This window comes from Seriola aureovittata, chromosome 4 (genome assembly GCF_021018895.1).
Source record: "Seriola aureovittata isolate HTS-2021-v1 ecotype China chromosome 4, ASM2101889v1, whole genome shotgun sequence".
Taxonomy (NCBI): Eukaryota; Metazoa; Chordata; class Actinopteri; order Carangiformes; family Carangidae; genus Seriola; species Seriola aureovittata.
In genome coordinates, this window is record NC_079367.1 from 8,000,374 (window position 1) to 8,016,623 (window position 16,250).

General features: G+C 40.5%; 1 protein-coding gene across 1 annotated transcript in view; it reads right to left on the reverse strand.

The window, feature by feature from the left end:
• Nucleotides 1-3,192: 3,192 nt before the first annotated feature.
• Nucleotides 3,193-16,250, reverse strand: part of igsf11 (immunoglobulin superfamily member 11) — a 92,537-nt gene continuing 79,479 nt past the window's right edge. The window contains exons 4-8 of the mRNA XM_056375001.1: nt 11,423-11,630; nt 10,998-11,153; nt 9,316-9,438; nt 7,969-8,116; nt 3,193-6,621 (exon numbers count right to left, since the gene is read on the reverse strand). Coding sequence (XP_056230976.1) covers nt 6,072-6,621; nt 7,969-8,116; nt 9,316-9,438; nt 10,998-11,153; nt 11,423-11,630 — 1,185 coding nt within the window. The 3' untranslated portion in view covers nt 3,193-6,071. The remainder of the gene's footprint in view (nt 6,622-7,968; nt 8,117-9,315; nt 9,439-10,997; nt 11,154-11,422; nt 11,631-16,250) is intronic.

Here is a 16,250-nt window from a genome sequence, read left to right on the forward strand (position 1 = left end):
AAACAGCTGTGGTGCAAGAAAGAAAAAAATGGAGATGCTGGGGAATATGAGTCATTTGATTAATCAGAATTTAGATCTGATCAGAGGATAATTAATCTCTATGTTTACTTGGGAGTGTGAGAACACACACATACACCAGGCCGAGGGTTTCAAAAATGAGCACAATCCTCAGGAGCTCTGACTCATTGACATTTTCACTGCTTTCTTTCCAAAGGTCACTCCTACTTCTTAAAGCTGAAATGGGTTGGAGGGGAAGAAAAGAGGCATAGGCCCTACTGGAGGAAATTCACATTAGAAATGAAACCATGAGGATTAGTGTCATTAAAATGCATCAATTAAGATTGCATTAAGACAAGTGTTCTACCAGCAGTCATTTCCCTTCTATTTCACTCACTTTAAATAAGTCCATTTGCCTTTTATAATCAATGGCCCAGAATTTACTGTCTGGAACTCTTATGGTGGGACGTGAGCCTGAATTAAAGAACATCTTTCAGCAGTTTCAGGCCACTTGACTGTATAAACACTGCCCCCCAGTGATGCATTTGAGAACTGCAGTTTCTCAGTATTCCATTCCAAATGCTTCAAACAAACTTCTCTGCAGTACAGGAAATGCTGAGCTAGATAAATGATAATGGCTATGTATAAATCCGTCAAATACACAATAGACCCTCCAAGTGAGCAGTCACACATACACACATGTAATGCTATGGACTTCATAATAAGCTTAGCCCTTGTATTATGTTCGCCCCCCCCCCAAATGAATAGTCATTTGTGTGTGTGTGTGTGTGGTGTGTGTGTGTGTGTGTGTGTGTGTGTGTGTGTGTGTGTGTGTGTGTGTGCGCGTGTTCACACACAGGAGTGGCATTGTACAATCAGGTTGGAGTGTGCCTTGCAAATGTAGGCATCACATTTGTAGCATGTCAGTCTTATTTTATTGTCTCCTGGGGCACAGATGTCATCCACATGAGATATTGCGTACCATGTTGGCCCTGGAGTCATCCCTACAATGTTTTCCACCGGGAACACCAAATGTGTTACAAAGTTGATTTGATCGCTCAAAATTCAATGAAAGTGGTGATCAACAATTTTATATGTTCAAATGCCAAGTGTGGAGGATATCATAAGGCCTTGAGACAATCAGAGGAAAATAAAATTTTTATGATTTTATGAATTTGTAAATCAGTCAGATTTGACCCAAACACCACAGGAGGGTTAAATTAAAATTAAATTAAATTAAATTAAATGGCTGTGAGCGGTGTGGTGCCCACACCGACTGTTCCCCCTCCCAAGCGAAAAGCTACGGGGTTTTCCGGGAGTGCACACTCACACACGCCCAGGACTGACCACTTGAGGACACACAGCAAAATCTCTGTCAGTATGGTGAATACAGCAACACAACAATAAAACAATGATTCGACAGCAGGAGTGTTACTAATGTCCCCAAGGGATACCCACACTGCGGGGCAGAGCTCCTTGGCATGAACCGGTGGGTGTCCTTCCGTTGCTGGACGGCGGGTGGGCGCTCGGGACTGCTGCTGCCTCTCAGATGGTCGTTCTGGCTCCCGATTCCTCCCTCTGCTCGTCTTGCTGTGCATCTGTCCGTGCACTTGCTAGACAGAGCCGGCTCTCTTTTCTCGGGCAAACTCTGGTCTCCCCGTCTCCCACGTCTTCCGTGCCAGACGAGTTCCCTTGAAAGACCCTGACGAGTTCCCTTGAAAGGGGACTCGTCGGGGTCGTCCAGGTCCGAGTCAGAGAGGGGATCAGCAAGCATGCAAAGGGGCCTGAAGACCGACGAGGGTGCTGGCTGAGAGGATTGAGGCACCCTCAAGAAAGACATGAGGCTGGCGTAGGCCGCTGGGTCAATTTCTTTGGTCGGTTTGTACTGTCAGGGTATGAGGGGTAAGGCTGGACCCAAAATGCAGCCAACACTTGGGGGACGGTGCAAAAGGTTTATTTAACAAAACAAGAAGCTTACACACAACACTGGTGAAGCACAGGAACTTAAAACAGGAGACAGGAACAGACAACATGAACAGACTGAGGACAACCACACATGAACAGCTCTGCGACCAACCAGACATGAACAGGCACATGAACCGACGAGGACAAACCCAGAAATCAACAGACGAACCGACACAGACAAAGGGGAGCACAAAGACTATATAGACACAAGGGAGGCAAGGGTGATAGAACACAGGTGAAACACATTAGGGCGGGGCAGACAATCACCACACAGAAACAGGACCAAGACAGGAAGCAAAAACACAGAGACACACAAGGAAACCAATTACAAAATAAAACAGGAAGTGAGAAAAAGTCCAAACAAAACTAACAAAAAGTGTCTGCCATGGCAAACCATGACAGTACTGAGGTGAACAATTTCACATTTGTTCTGAACTCTACACTGTGAACGTCAGGATAACCACACACACACCAGGTGTTTAAAACAGACATTAAAAACTATATAACATGTTTAAAAAAACATTTAACAGCAATTCAGCTTCTGAATTTGTATTGCAGTCTATGTGAGAGCTAATATGATAGTTGAAAAGTTTCTGTAGCTCAAAGTAAATTCAATATGTCTGCTGCTGTATTTACTCAATGCTATTGCATTGAAGGCACATAATAAATATAGTTGCTTAATTTGTATCTTAAACTGAGAAAAATGCATCTGTTCATGTATCATGGCCGTACCAGTATCTTCATTCGAGGGTATTTCACTCGTGAAGTATTACACAATTTATCTTGGGAATAGAAACCACGAGTGCATGAAGAAACTAGCACACTTGCATATTTTTCATATTGTTATTCTGTGAAGCTTCTGTTCTTCATGGCTGTCTTAACAGCCTGCAGCAACACCAAAGGCTCAATGAGTGAGTTTCATAGAAAGCTTTGCCGAGCCCTGAAATGTGTTATTCACATCACACAGTTTTCTGCCACCACGGGACCCAGCAGCTCCTTCTGAACACAAATACCTACATGAAACAGAGTCTGTATGTTTTAAATATAGCTCCAATACAGGAAAATGTTTCTAAATAATGATCTGCTTGAAGGCTTATGTCACTGTTATTGTTTTTTTTTCTTTAAAAACAATGTTGATAGATTCACCTTGAATACAGGAAGCATTTCGGCAGTTTGTGTCATGCTACTCACTCATACACACACACACAAATAAATGAGCAGGATGCCAACTAGAATGTATTAACAATATTTATTCACTACAAGTTCCAGTGTTATTGTTCCTATTTCATTTAAATCCAACAGTAAGAACAAGATGTATTTTTATACATATTTACAGATTGTTTTTTATTATTGGCAATATACCACAGGTAATTATTTATCTATATATGTACAACCCATATACCACCTTGTGTACCATATGCCAACCTATGGCCAGGGTAGAAGACGAGATGTTTATTTAATCTGGGTTAAAACCTCAGTAGATTTCTACTGATTGTGCTCTCCTTCCTCCATTGCAAATGGAGGGTAGAGTTAGTGTAAAATAATCTCAGTTTAGCTTTTCCAGCTTGCCATTCTCTCTGGAAAGAATAAAGCCAGAAATCTTAGAAGAAAAGTTCTTTAATGTTGTCAGTGTTCAGGGCAGGGACACTTGGAGAAATGGTGACAGGAATCTACACAGACAGAGGACTTTATTCTGAAAACTCTGTCAGCCAAAAAAGTCAGGGAGATAATGATTGATAATTGAATTTCTGACCTCTTTGAGCCTCTATATTTATAAATCAGTGTGTGTGTATATGTATGTCTTGCAGGTGGACTGTAGCTCTGCCACACAGTAGCCAGTAGCCTTGAAGAAAAACAGGATGAATATGTGTGTAAAAGCAGTGGGAGGGTGTGTAGCTGACCTAGGTCAACTCTATGCTGATAAAGATGCATGTTTGTGGTGGATCTAAACTGGCACGTAATGCAGTAACTAGTGAATAAATAAAATTGCCATTATGACTTCCAGGGAAAAATCAGGAAAAGTTCAGAATTATCCAGGTCCATGTAAACTGCAGGTCTACACATCTGACAACAAACTGTGATGGAAAACCAGTGTTGACTTGTACTCATCAGGTCTATATTCAGGACTCAGTCCATGTATGTGTTAATTAAAGGATGACATCAACAATACAAAAGTACATTATCTTGGCTGGAATTAATTATACCTATGATCCAAACATTTGTTGGGTTTATTAATGTTTCCTCCATCTCGAATTTTAAGTTAATACTACGCTCACTGCTAAATCTTCTTTTTAATTTTCAAATTCGATTAACTTTAATAGTACTTTGTTTTGAGTGCATCTAACAGTCCCTAAGTCAGTGAAGTCATCTGGATCAAATAATAGTAATGAAAAATAGTTTTCACCATAAGTCATGACATTCTATTTGTTGAAGTACGAGCACTTTTTTGTTTATACGTTAGATTTTAAATGCCAATTCAAAAAAAAAAAAAACATAAATTAAACATAGAGAGAAATTACTTTTGAACACTCGTTCCAATACTGCATGTAAAATACAAATAATAAGACAGTTCAGACTGTTCTCCACCAGTGAAATTTGGTTAAAATACAAAAAACAGTAGGTCAGAAACACAGTGATACTTTCTACCATGTACAGCTTAGGTGTCTCTTATTTAGAGTTAAACATATAGTCATTAGTGTTAAACCATACTGTCCTTACCTCAGACCTGGTAATGAAATGGCAATACTCATTAGAAAATGAAATCATAAAAAAAAAAATCACTTGATTGAAACCAATAACACTGTCTATCAAATCCAGCTTGTTGTCTAATGTAAGAAAAAGAACCATTTTAAAATTAAGACACGTGAGTTGTAAAATATGTATCAGTCAGACATGTATTTTCTTTGATCCACAAACTAGCCTAATGTTGTAGTTACAGTATGTACAGTAGAAAACAGTAGGTGTTAGCCTTTGTCAAAGGAAAAAATTTTTTTTTTTAAATATATATTTGTCTCTTTATAAAGCATTTATGAAATAAGACATCCCCTTATCCCCGTCCTCTCAAAGCAGCACTGATGTGACATGAACCAGATTAGTACAACAACAAGGGTGAACACAGCAAAGACTACAACAATATCCATCTGCAGTTGCTCATTAGCTTCTTGTGAAAAGTTTTGTGCAGCTTAAAATACAGCACATGCACTATCTTCAAATATCACCGGTATTTTGCATGTGCAGAGAAGTTTTGATCTATGTTGTATGGGTAAGTATTTCATTAGTAAGACTGAGTTATTATTCATAAGACAGCAATTTTGATATATGCTCTGAAAAGTGCAACAAAACGAAAATATTTGCATTCAGTGAAGTAAAATATAGTCAGTGATGTATTGCACCCAGTAAAACGTGTCTTTCTAAGCTTCTAAGGCCATTTTAACCACCATTATTTCATTCTTATACTTTCATCCTTTAAGTTTCTCTCAACACAACATTCACTTTTTCCAATGCACAAGCCTCATCATCATTAGCATTACTTTTAATCCAAGTTACAAATGCGAGAAGAAATTATTAGAAATAATATGGACTTAATTTGTCATCCTAAAACAAGGGACACATGCATTTATGTGGGAATCCGAGCTCACTTCTCTCTGACCATGCAGTATGGACACACTGAGATGAAAATGCCTTGTGTTGCTTTGAGTCCAAATAAAACACAATCATCACAACCATCCGGCCCTGAATGAGATCTGGGAATCCAGGTTGTGCTGGAATATTCCCTCCAGTGTTGTAAAGTGGTTGAAAAGTAGTTCCCACCAGCACCCGCCAGGACAATCCATCCAATAAGGGGACAAATAAGTTCTGTGTAGTGCTTGTCTACAAAATGGAGGGTCTTGTCCATCAAGGAATTGGCATTAAATGAACTCTGCACTGTAAAATCCCAGTTTGTTTTGAGATAAAAAGGTCGAGACATACAGAAAGAAAGACACAGCTGAAAAGGGCAGTGGGCTGCTTCAGCCCATATCCTGTCTGTTTTTCATCAGTGGATTTCAAACTTCACAACCAAACACTCATTTAATCTCGTTTTCAAAGCTAACAGTTTACCCAATCAGATTTCAGACCAGCGAGCCTGCTCTGCTCTGGGCGGGCACCATGACAGGTACTGCCCCCATCCGCTCCAGCGTGGCCTGGCTGACGGCGTAGGAGTGTGTGTGTTGCCCATGTGTTGATGTCACCACTGGTTTGAGGCTCACAGTGCCGTTGCTGCGCACCATGGTGGGAGGGGACGGGGCAGAGTTCGTGGTGACCACCAGAGTCTTTGGTGGCGGGAGTGTGTGGCTGCCATTGGCAAACGATGTTGTTGTTGCCGTTGTGGGCGGCGCATGGCGGGACAGTGGTGCTGAGCCAGGCGCTGTGACCACTGTGCTATGGCTGTGTCCTGCATTCTGGGCCTGTCCATGTGGGCCATGGGCAGCAGTGGAGAAGGTCTGGCGTGTGTCTCCATTGTAGCGAGTGTAGGAGTTGGTGTCATAGTTGGGTTTGGGGTTGTGCCAGTAGCGGCTATTGTACGTGTTGGTAGACGTCAGCGTGTCGTTCTCCGATGATGAGGCGTCTGCGTGGAAAGCCTTCACTGATGATGACCTCTTAGGAGGAAGGTCATCTTCTCTGTTGGGGAGAGATTTCAAAGAGAGGTCACTATGGTTGGACAAACATCTGCACCTTTAAATGCAACTTCAAAGTCCCGTTTATTAGCTTAAAATATATCTGCTCTTATCAATATATTTACATTAACCCTGGACCAGTGTTGTACAGTATATTGTAAAAGAAGTTTATTCAGATGTCAGAGTAAATAGCCTCACTTTATATACATTTATATTCTTATGACACGCGAAGAACTAGAAGAATAAGCAACTGATATAACAAAGTTTAAGTTCAGTGTTTTATTAGATTCACAGATTCAGTTCCTCTTCTGTTTCGTTTTATAGGACACATAAATTTAATGGAAGTTCAGCTTCTATAATAATACTAAAGGTTAGTAATTGTTCAAAATTCAAACAAAATGCTAGTTAGACATACATTCTTGAATCCTTGATGCTTTATCACTGACTGGAGTTGATATCAGTAAAATAAGCATAGCAATAAGATTGGCAATTAGTTCATCCTCTAATATTTAGCACATTTGAATCATTAAAAATGAAAAGAGCTCTTCTATGTAGTCAAGTTGCAACACACAGACAGAATCTAAAAACGAATTATATATTCATTTTTGATCTTTCAAGACTCAACTACAGCAGGTGGTCACAACACCTGAAACACCTGTGCAAATAATGCCATAGCAACAAAGGTGCCAAAAACTGGTGATCTTACATGGTCTGAGACAGGAGTCAAAACAAAGAACATCATAAGCTTTAAAAGGTGGGATTTGTTACTGGGCTATTCATTATTTTAAAAAGTGTCAACAATTTTGTTAATAAAAACAACTTTGAATTCACCTGTTGTTTTTATGAGGAGTAATTTTGGGCCGAAGAGTTTTGCTCCTGATGTATTTGACTCAGACAATATATAGGCTATTCCATTGTCAGGAAAGGCAGAGCCATGTGGGTGGAAGCAGGGATGGAAATTTGGGATCATAGTTGAGCCCAAAATGAAGCAGCTCTTATCCCATCAACCAAAGCCTTTGATATCTGAACAATGAGTTATCTTCCAAACGTTTCATGGAGTGATTTAGGGAAGAAATTGCAGCCCATTTAAACAACTGAAAAAGCTTCACAGACTGTTTGAACAGAGAAATTATTGATGATGGAAGAAAATTGCTGCCAGGAGATAAAATTAAGCTGAACACTGACAGACTTATTATTCTACAATAGGAAACACAAAGCTGCTGCTACATCTTATCACCTTTTAAAATTGAGATGATAGACCACAAATGCAGTCTCCACTCTGACACAGTTGCCTGTTTTTCTCACACTAAAAACTACGGTAGCTTTTGGTTGCAAATGGCCTGTGACCAACCTGATCTCATTGGGGATCTCCTCCTCATCGTATTTGTTCTTGTTCTTCCAGTAAAAGAGTGTGACCACTACTAAAAGGGAACAGATGACGACAGCCAGGACTCCTGTAGCGATGGTCCCTGCTATCAGACCTACACTCTGAGGCTGGGCTGCAAGACACAGAGACAAGAGGGGAAAGTGTCACAAGACAAGCCAAGTAATGGACAGTAAGTTCAGTTTAAGTTATCCAGGATGGGTTGGGGATTGACTTGTTTTCAGGATCATGTGCACACTTTCAAGCCATTTGGATTTTGGATCAAGCTATTTAAGGCCTTCTCAGGTAATATGCTAATATATCTTAAAATGCAATTTCAGAACTTCATGGCAAGTGTTACCTGAATAAAAGCAGCTGTTTAAAAAGTGTTGCTGCTTGAAGTTTCTTTGTTGGACAATAGTAGCAGAACATCTCCAAGTTCAAAAATAAATATGTAGCAGGGCAAGAATGGAAACAGAGAAATCCAGGACTGCTTTGAATATGCACCAAACTGAGTAGTGCTCGCCATTCACATCTGTCCTTTTCCAGTTATACTCAAGTAAAATAGAAACAGGAATGGAACAGAACAGTTTTGAGTAAAACATTTACATCTGCGCCATTTTAGCATGTTTGAGACCCACTGTGGTCTCTGACAGACAGACTAATTTTGTGTCCGTCGTGTGTACACACTCTTTTTTTGTAAACACAACGTATTTTGCTTGTCTGTCCATCCTGGAAGGGCAAACCTCTTCTGTTGCTCTTTCTGAGGTTTCTTCCATTTCTTCTTGTAAAACGTTTTTTTACTTGTTTGATTTGAGGGTCTAAGGACAGTGGGTGTTGTAATTTTGTTACAGATTGTCAAGCCCTTTGAGGCAAATTTGTGATATTTAGCTGTATAAATAAGACTTGACTTGACTTGACTTTACTCAGCACACAGCCAGTACACTTCTGACACTGAGCGTCTGCCTGTCACATATTGTCAGATGAAAAAAAAAAAAAAAGAGGCATGTTACAGTCCCTCCTGTCAAGCTATCCAAACTGTCTGACCCTGTATGACCCGAACCGACTCTCTGTCTTTTTCTCTGACTGGTGGCAGATGACAGTCCTACTGTCCGTAAGATGTTCTGGTCTTGTCCTTTGTTTGCTTGCTTGTTTTTTCTGTGTATCTGTCTTTTTGACAAGTGTTTGAGTGAGACGAGAAGGCAGCTTCTCCATCTATAAATGTGCATAGACTCAGCCATGTGTCTGCCATGTGTCAGCCTGCCTGTCTATGACAATAAAGGTGTCACATGGATGCAGCAATGAAGGAGCAGTGTGTTTGAGTGTGTTACTTACGTGCTACAACCTGCAGGTTGAGCAGACAGGTGCTTTTGCCAATAGCGTTGCTGGAGGTACACTGGTAGAGTCCAGATGTGCTGGTGCTGATGTTTCTCAGTGTGACAGTGCCCTGCATCTGGTCTGGAAGAGAAACACACAGAGCCACATTTAAAGTGACATAAACACAAACAATGTACACACAGAGCATAGTGTCAAGGCACAAAAACATGCTGTATGACCCCATGCATATCAGAAATCCTTTCAAAAACAGTGCAAAATATAACATGATTTGAAATATGTTAAACTGAAAAAGTAATTGACAATTTTGTTTCATTTTTTACACTAATGTTTAAAGTATTGCAATACATTCAACTGAACTACAATCTACCAATAGAGGGTGCTATTTGCCTTTAATACAAGGTGTACAAGTGAGGTACAGTACACTGTGCAATTACAAAGAGTGAAGCTGCAGTTTCCTGTCTTTCATAAATGATGAAAGGGTTGAGTTGTGAGCTTAGAGTCACTGGGATGTACACTACCGGACTTGTAAAGGCTTCAGCATTTCCTGAATATCTGAGTATCAAGAAGTGAGCCAGATTTTCACCTTGACAGTGACATGACACGGCTGTATGTGTCAAACAAACAAAGTGACAAGAGTGACATTGACAAATCCAGGAAGTGATTTCAATTTGAATCAAATGCAAACAGCAGCAAACAAACCCAAATACGGCACTACGCACACTACAAATAATGTAAACATTAATGTAATTTAACTAGAAAGTAAGTAACTGCAGAGGTGATTCATGTGATACGTTACATGTTTTTCATCTAAATGCTATGTCATCTAACAAACCTTTTTCATTTTGTGACTTTTTTAAAAAATTTTTAAAACTATTTCAACTGCAATTGTGGTGAGCTACAATTTTCCTCTTTGAAGCTCTGTGAGATGTTAACATGTTGAAGAGCTGATTACCAGACATGTTAACTAGTACATCACAAATGCTGATAGAGACCTGCATTCAAGAACCCCTGTGACTGTATTTGCAGTTATGATTCAGCTTCTTCGAATGTACAATCCTCTTCCACTGTCTACAATATTTGTCTCTGTAGCTGTAAAAACATGAATTTTATTGTTGTGGGATGCTGCTATCTGCAGTTGATGTGATCTCTTTGCATATTAGCCTGCTATTGACCAGGAGTGTACAAACAAATCAAGTGACAGTGATGAAGATTATTTCAATGAACACAGCTGGAAAATAAAAAAAGGAGAGTCCACTACACTTGATCTCTGATGCTGAAAACCAACTGCAACTCTAATAATCCTGGATGGATGTTAGGTCACTAAAGTAGAAGCAGTGTGGCTACAGTTGTGTCTATTTGACACAACTGTGTCAGAGTTAGTATTCAGCATGAGAAACTGCACAAAACCAGCACTTTGCTCAAACACAAACACACTCCTGACACACAGACACACACTCGTTCACAAATTCACATGGTTTCAATCACTCCATCCATCTATCATCACCCCTCAGCAGGATCAGAGGGGAGGAACCTTCGGGCGGGCAGTTGTTCGGGCCTGGCACATGACAGGTGGCAGTGATGGTGGGATTGTTGCTGAGTCTGAGCTGCGCTAAATGTGTGAGATTTACCAGCGAAGGTGGGGCAAAAGGGAACTCCGACGGCCAGCTTGTTTGTAATACCTTGCATGGCGTTATGCGGCAGCTTGGGCAGTGCGTCCAGTTTCTCCCAGGAGTAGGACGGCGTGGGAATACCTTCCTCTGAGCTGCAGAACAGCATGATGTCACTGCCGACATCCAGAGTGCCCTGGATTCGACACGCTGGCACCGAGGGGGGTACTGGCAGATGAAGAGAGTGGGTGGTGTCATGTTAACCACTTTACAAAGCAAATGTAATGTTTTCCTAATTGCAGAGGAAATTATATATTAAAAAAAGCTGAAAGCTGAGAGCCTCATATTTCCAACCGTGCTTGCATGCTGCTTAAATTTCTGTCTTTAAAAGATTCTTCTGGTTACTTTCAAGCTGAAAAATAAACATTCAGCCTCCTACAATTTGTCACATTGATGACTGTGTTTAAATTTAATTATCTGTGGAGGTGTGAGGTTACCCAACACAGTAAGTCCGATGACGCCGATGTTGCGCCCCCCTCTGTCTGGGAGGTTGTTGACCAGGCACTGGTAGGTCCCAGTGTCGGACAGCTGGGTGTTGTTGATGAAGATGGAGGCACTTGTACTTGGCATGGTGGCCACGAAGCCCACACGACCATTGAGGTGGTTGGCGAGGCTGAACACCTGGCCGCCCTGGTAAATGATCACCTGGATTAGGACATAGGATGGAGAGAAAGATAGAAAGAAATAGATTGGTGAAATAGATAAGTAAATGGGAAGGGGAGGATGACAAAACATTGGTGATGTCAGGGAAAAGAAAGGAGAAATAAATATCTATTCTATTAAAATTATTATAGTCATAAGAACCCAGTGCCTCTTGTTATTGGATCTGTACATGAATATGATTCTTGGACATTTCCTTTAGTGGCCTGTTACAAATATCTCTCACTAGAGGGAGACCTAGTTCTACTATGAGACTAGAAAATATTTTGACAGTGGACAGAGTAAGTAAAAGGTCTGAACATAAAAATACAAACAAACAGACAGACAAACCAAAAAACCTTTTATTTGTAAGTGGTCTTTTCTGGCTCAGTGGGTAAATTCTAGCGTAAGGAGTACATACTAAAAGTATGCTTTCATGGTCCTATAAGGCTCTTCAGATAAAAGCCTTCAGTAAATGGTATGCATAATTGAAAACATTTTATCTTGGAAATATATAAACTGCAATCTGATGAATCCAGGAGAAGCATCGCAGACAGTGTTCTGCACAAGGAATCAAATCCAGCCAGAAATAATCACAGTGAGAAGACACTTGTACAGATGAATTTGTGTCCCCAGGTTGAGGTAAGCTTGTCTCAGGTCCAAATTAAAGAGCAATGAAGGATCAGCTTGTTGAAAAGCTTCCCTCAGACTTCAAACTTGGGCTGAACAGCTCGTTTGTGAGGCCGAGCCACATGCAAAACAGCTCTCACCCCTCAGCTGGGCCCACACAAAAGATGAAGAGGACACACACACAAACGCATGGTATGCGCACACAAGTCTGGCTCTCTCACACACGCGCGTGCACTGACTCGCACGCACGCTCGCACACACACACACACACACACACAAAGCGTGGAGGCGAATCAGAGGGGCTATTCACTTTGGTGAAAAGAGCCCTCATTGAACTGTTCAAAGACCCAGGCAGGGAAACAACCAGCACCAGTGTGTGTGTGTGTTTGTGTGTGTGTGTGTGTGTGTGCGCGCGTTTATGTGTGTGTGTGTGTGTGTGTGTATGTGTGTGTGAATGTGTGAGAGTGACAGTTCTGATGAAAGTGCAGGAGTGTGTATATGACTGTGTCCTCCACCACTGCTTAACTGTTGTAAATTGCACGGCTGCAATTTCCTGAATGCGGTCCGCTCGCTTTGTCCTCTTATGTGCAGATGAATAGGCAGCTCCTCAGCTGTGATGAGAGTCTGCAACTGCATCTCCTGTGTGTGTGTGAGTGTGTGTGTGTGTGTGTGTGTGTGTGTGTGTGTGTGTGTGTGTGTGTGTGTGTGTGTGTCTCTGTTATAGTGTCTCAGTGTATATTCATTTACTCATGGGGAATGCAATTTTTGAATAGTGTGCTTGTGATTGTGTGCAATTGTCCTGCCATAGTAAATGTTTCTCAGTGTATTAAGTGTCTGGTCTCACTTATATTTTGTCTGTCTGCTTTTCCTGTCAAATCGTCTTCCAGTTATCTGTCCGTCTGTCTGTCTCTCTCTACCATTCTGTTTCCCTCCCTAAGAGACAGCACTGCTATGACCTGACTCTACACTCCTGATGACCTGACAGTATAATCTGCATGCTCGGTGAAAGTGATCCAATCAATCGGCCTCCACATTCTGTTTGTGTGCTTGTGTGTGTGCATGAATGAGCGGAGGATTAAAGGAGGCCCTAACCTGTGCAGTATCTTACACCTGTCCCTGCTTTTTTTGTTTATTTGTTTTTTTCTCCTGAGGGTTTTAAACTCCTGACCATTAAAAAAGAGAGTATTGTGAACTCTTGTGTGTTTCCAGCTTTATTTGTGCCACATTCTAACTATTTTTCCAAACTGTGTCTCTGTCCATTGTGCTGAGCCACATTTATGTGTGTGCGTAAATCACCTCATCCTCCCGCATGACCTGGTTGGCTTTGTAGTTGTACGCAGGGAGAAAAGAGGTCATGGCTGGCACTCAGATGGCGGCTAGCCTTAAGAACTCTAGCTGGGCTAGCTGGATGCCCCACTGCTCACCCAGCGGTAAAACTCTGCTGTATCTTCTCCCTACTAAAATCCTACACAAGCGTACAAGCATCCTCTCTCATTGTAGTGTATCCTGAGTCTTCTCTTGCTTGATGATCCACCCTGTGAGTGTGAACCATGATTGGATACACACAGCAAACCTTAAGATATTTTCATTCACTGTACCAGTCTCATGACCGTAGCCTACTTCTGTTGGTCACAGACATGAGGGACACTGCCATCGCCTCAATAAAGCCTGAATAAATCTCTAAAACCCTCCAGCCTCCCAACAATTTACTGACTGTAAGCCGCCACTGTTATCTCCATCTATCCTCTGAGACATGTTCTGAGCATAATGGACATAATGTGTACTGTACTTTATACATTTTGTTTTAATACATAAAGAGGAAAAAATGGAAGAGCCCTCAGGAGATGAATTCAAAGAGAAATTCCATTTCCTCAGGCAGCTGGAGGTGAAATAGGAGCCACAGGCGGGAAAAAAGCCTTTTTCAGAATATAAAGAGAAAGTTGGAACAGATTGTAGAAATACAAAATAATGATGGGTATAAACTGATCCAATGATACTGTAATGAATCCAATACCAATGAAATATGTGTTTATGTTATTCTAAGTCCAATGTGTAAGGCAGGGGTAGGTGCAGTATTGGTTAGGAGGGAAGTGTCTGAAAATTTAAAGTCATTTGCTGAAAAATGTTGTTATGTTGTCACATCTAAGAGACCATGGAAAGACACTGAAAATAAGCAAAATGTGAATTTGGACATCCTTGTGTAAGCACACAATGAGTTTTATTACACTGAAATTATTGAAAAGCAACAGCTCATCATAAAAAAGGTCCCACATAGATCACTGTGCAGGACGAACAGGTTTATACATTTATTTTTCATGGCATGACCTCCCTCAGTACACTTACTGATCAACTCACTTACTATATGCTTAGAGTACACACATCTTGGTATCAAAGAACAACTTCACTGTAATTGAGATTAGCCACATTAGATCTTGGGTGTTTGAAGTGTGCGAGTGATTTGGATATGGAGGAATCAGGGTGGGTCTCTGTCCTTCAACAGAAGGTTATGGGCTGAGGTCCTGCTGAAAGGTCCTTAAGAAAGACACTTAGACCTCCTACTGGTAAAAATGGCAATGCACTTCTGAAACAAGAAAAGAATTCTTCTCTGCTGATCAATGAAAAGTATCACATTATTGCGTTGAAATTGATTTGTGAATTGTAGTTTAACCCCTCCTCGGTCTTTCCACAGGGTGGATTCCCAGCCACAGACAAACATGTTATTTTTGAGTTTGTCTGAAATTGTTAATTTTCTTTGATGTGTCCGGGAAAAATTGTTTAGACAGTGTTGAACAGGGAAAAAAGGGGTCACATTTTGAGGGTATATGAATACAATGTCTATTTTATCCATCCTCTGACAGATTGTTTGGTTCAGATAAGGATCGGAATCTGATCATCTAAAATACTATGACAGATGTTCTCAATTACAGATTAACATCATTTCTGCACCACAGATTCTCTATGACCTCAATTTCACTAGAGCCTCATTTCACTCAAACTGTGCAGTTTTTACTATTTTAGGTTTTAAAAAAATCAACACTTCCCTCTCCAGGAACTGATGAAAACATATTACATTTATTTTTCACACTGAAAATAATTTAGAAATGACATTGCAAAAAGTTTTCATCAGTTCTGAAGTGACAAAACTTTTCAACAACTTTCTCTCATCAACTAAAGAAGGAGAGAATATGTAGCAAAATTGGATTGTAAAGGGTTTCAGGCATTGACAATATTAAACTAGCAGGCGCATGAGTGAAGAGAACGCTCCAAAGAACTGCATATTATTTTTTGATATATCAACTATTTTAATGATTGCAACTACAAAATCAGTTTTCAGAATTAGTTTCACAGGTGGTGTGAGAGAAGAGTGAACCTGGAGCTTTTATTAGAGCATAAATAACACCAATATCCAGCAAACAGTTTAAAGAGGATAAACAACAGCTCGGAAACATAAAACCATTGTCTAGGGTGTGTGTGTGTGTGTGTGTGTGCATGTGTCTGTGTGTTTATCTGGATTATCTCACACCTAGCAGCCCAGAGGAAAGAGGTCAGGACATTTGATCACAGATTACATACACAGAAAACAGCACGTGAACTTGCACACACACCCAAACACACACACAGATACACTCCTGTGAGCTACATGCCTGCATGTTGAACCGAGATTCAAGGTTGAGTGCTTACAATGTTAATGAATACATTTTATATCAATCTAATACATGTCAGTTTCAATAGTGGACACTTTGTAAAAAACTGAGGAATTTATAATATACATAGCTGATTGATAAAGTTTGTCCCTTAATTGCTCTTTTTTTCGGGTTAGTACAGCAGAAGGATCTGTAACAGGGATTTATGGCATATTATTGTAATTACAAGTTTTAGACTTGGTAATAGCATACATGTCAACATTTAAGTCATGATTACACTGGAATTTTCCTGAAAGCTCTAATATATCAAGCTCATCAGCACTTAAAGGAAAAGTCTGACATTTTGGGAAAT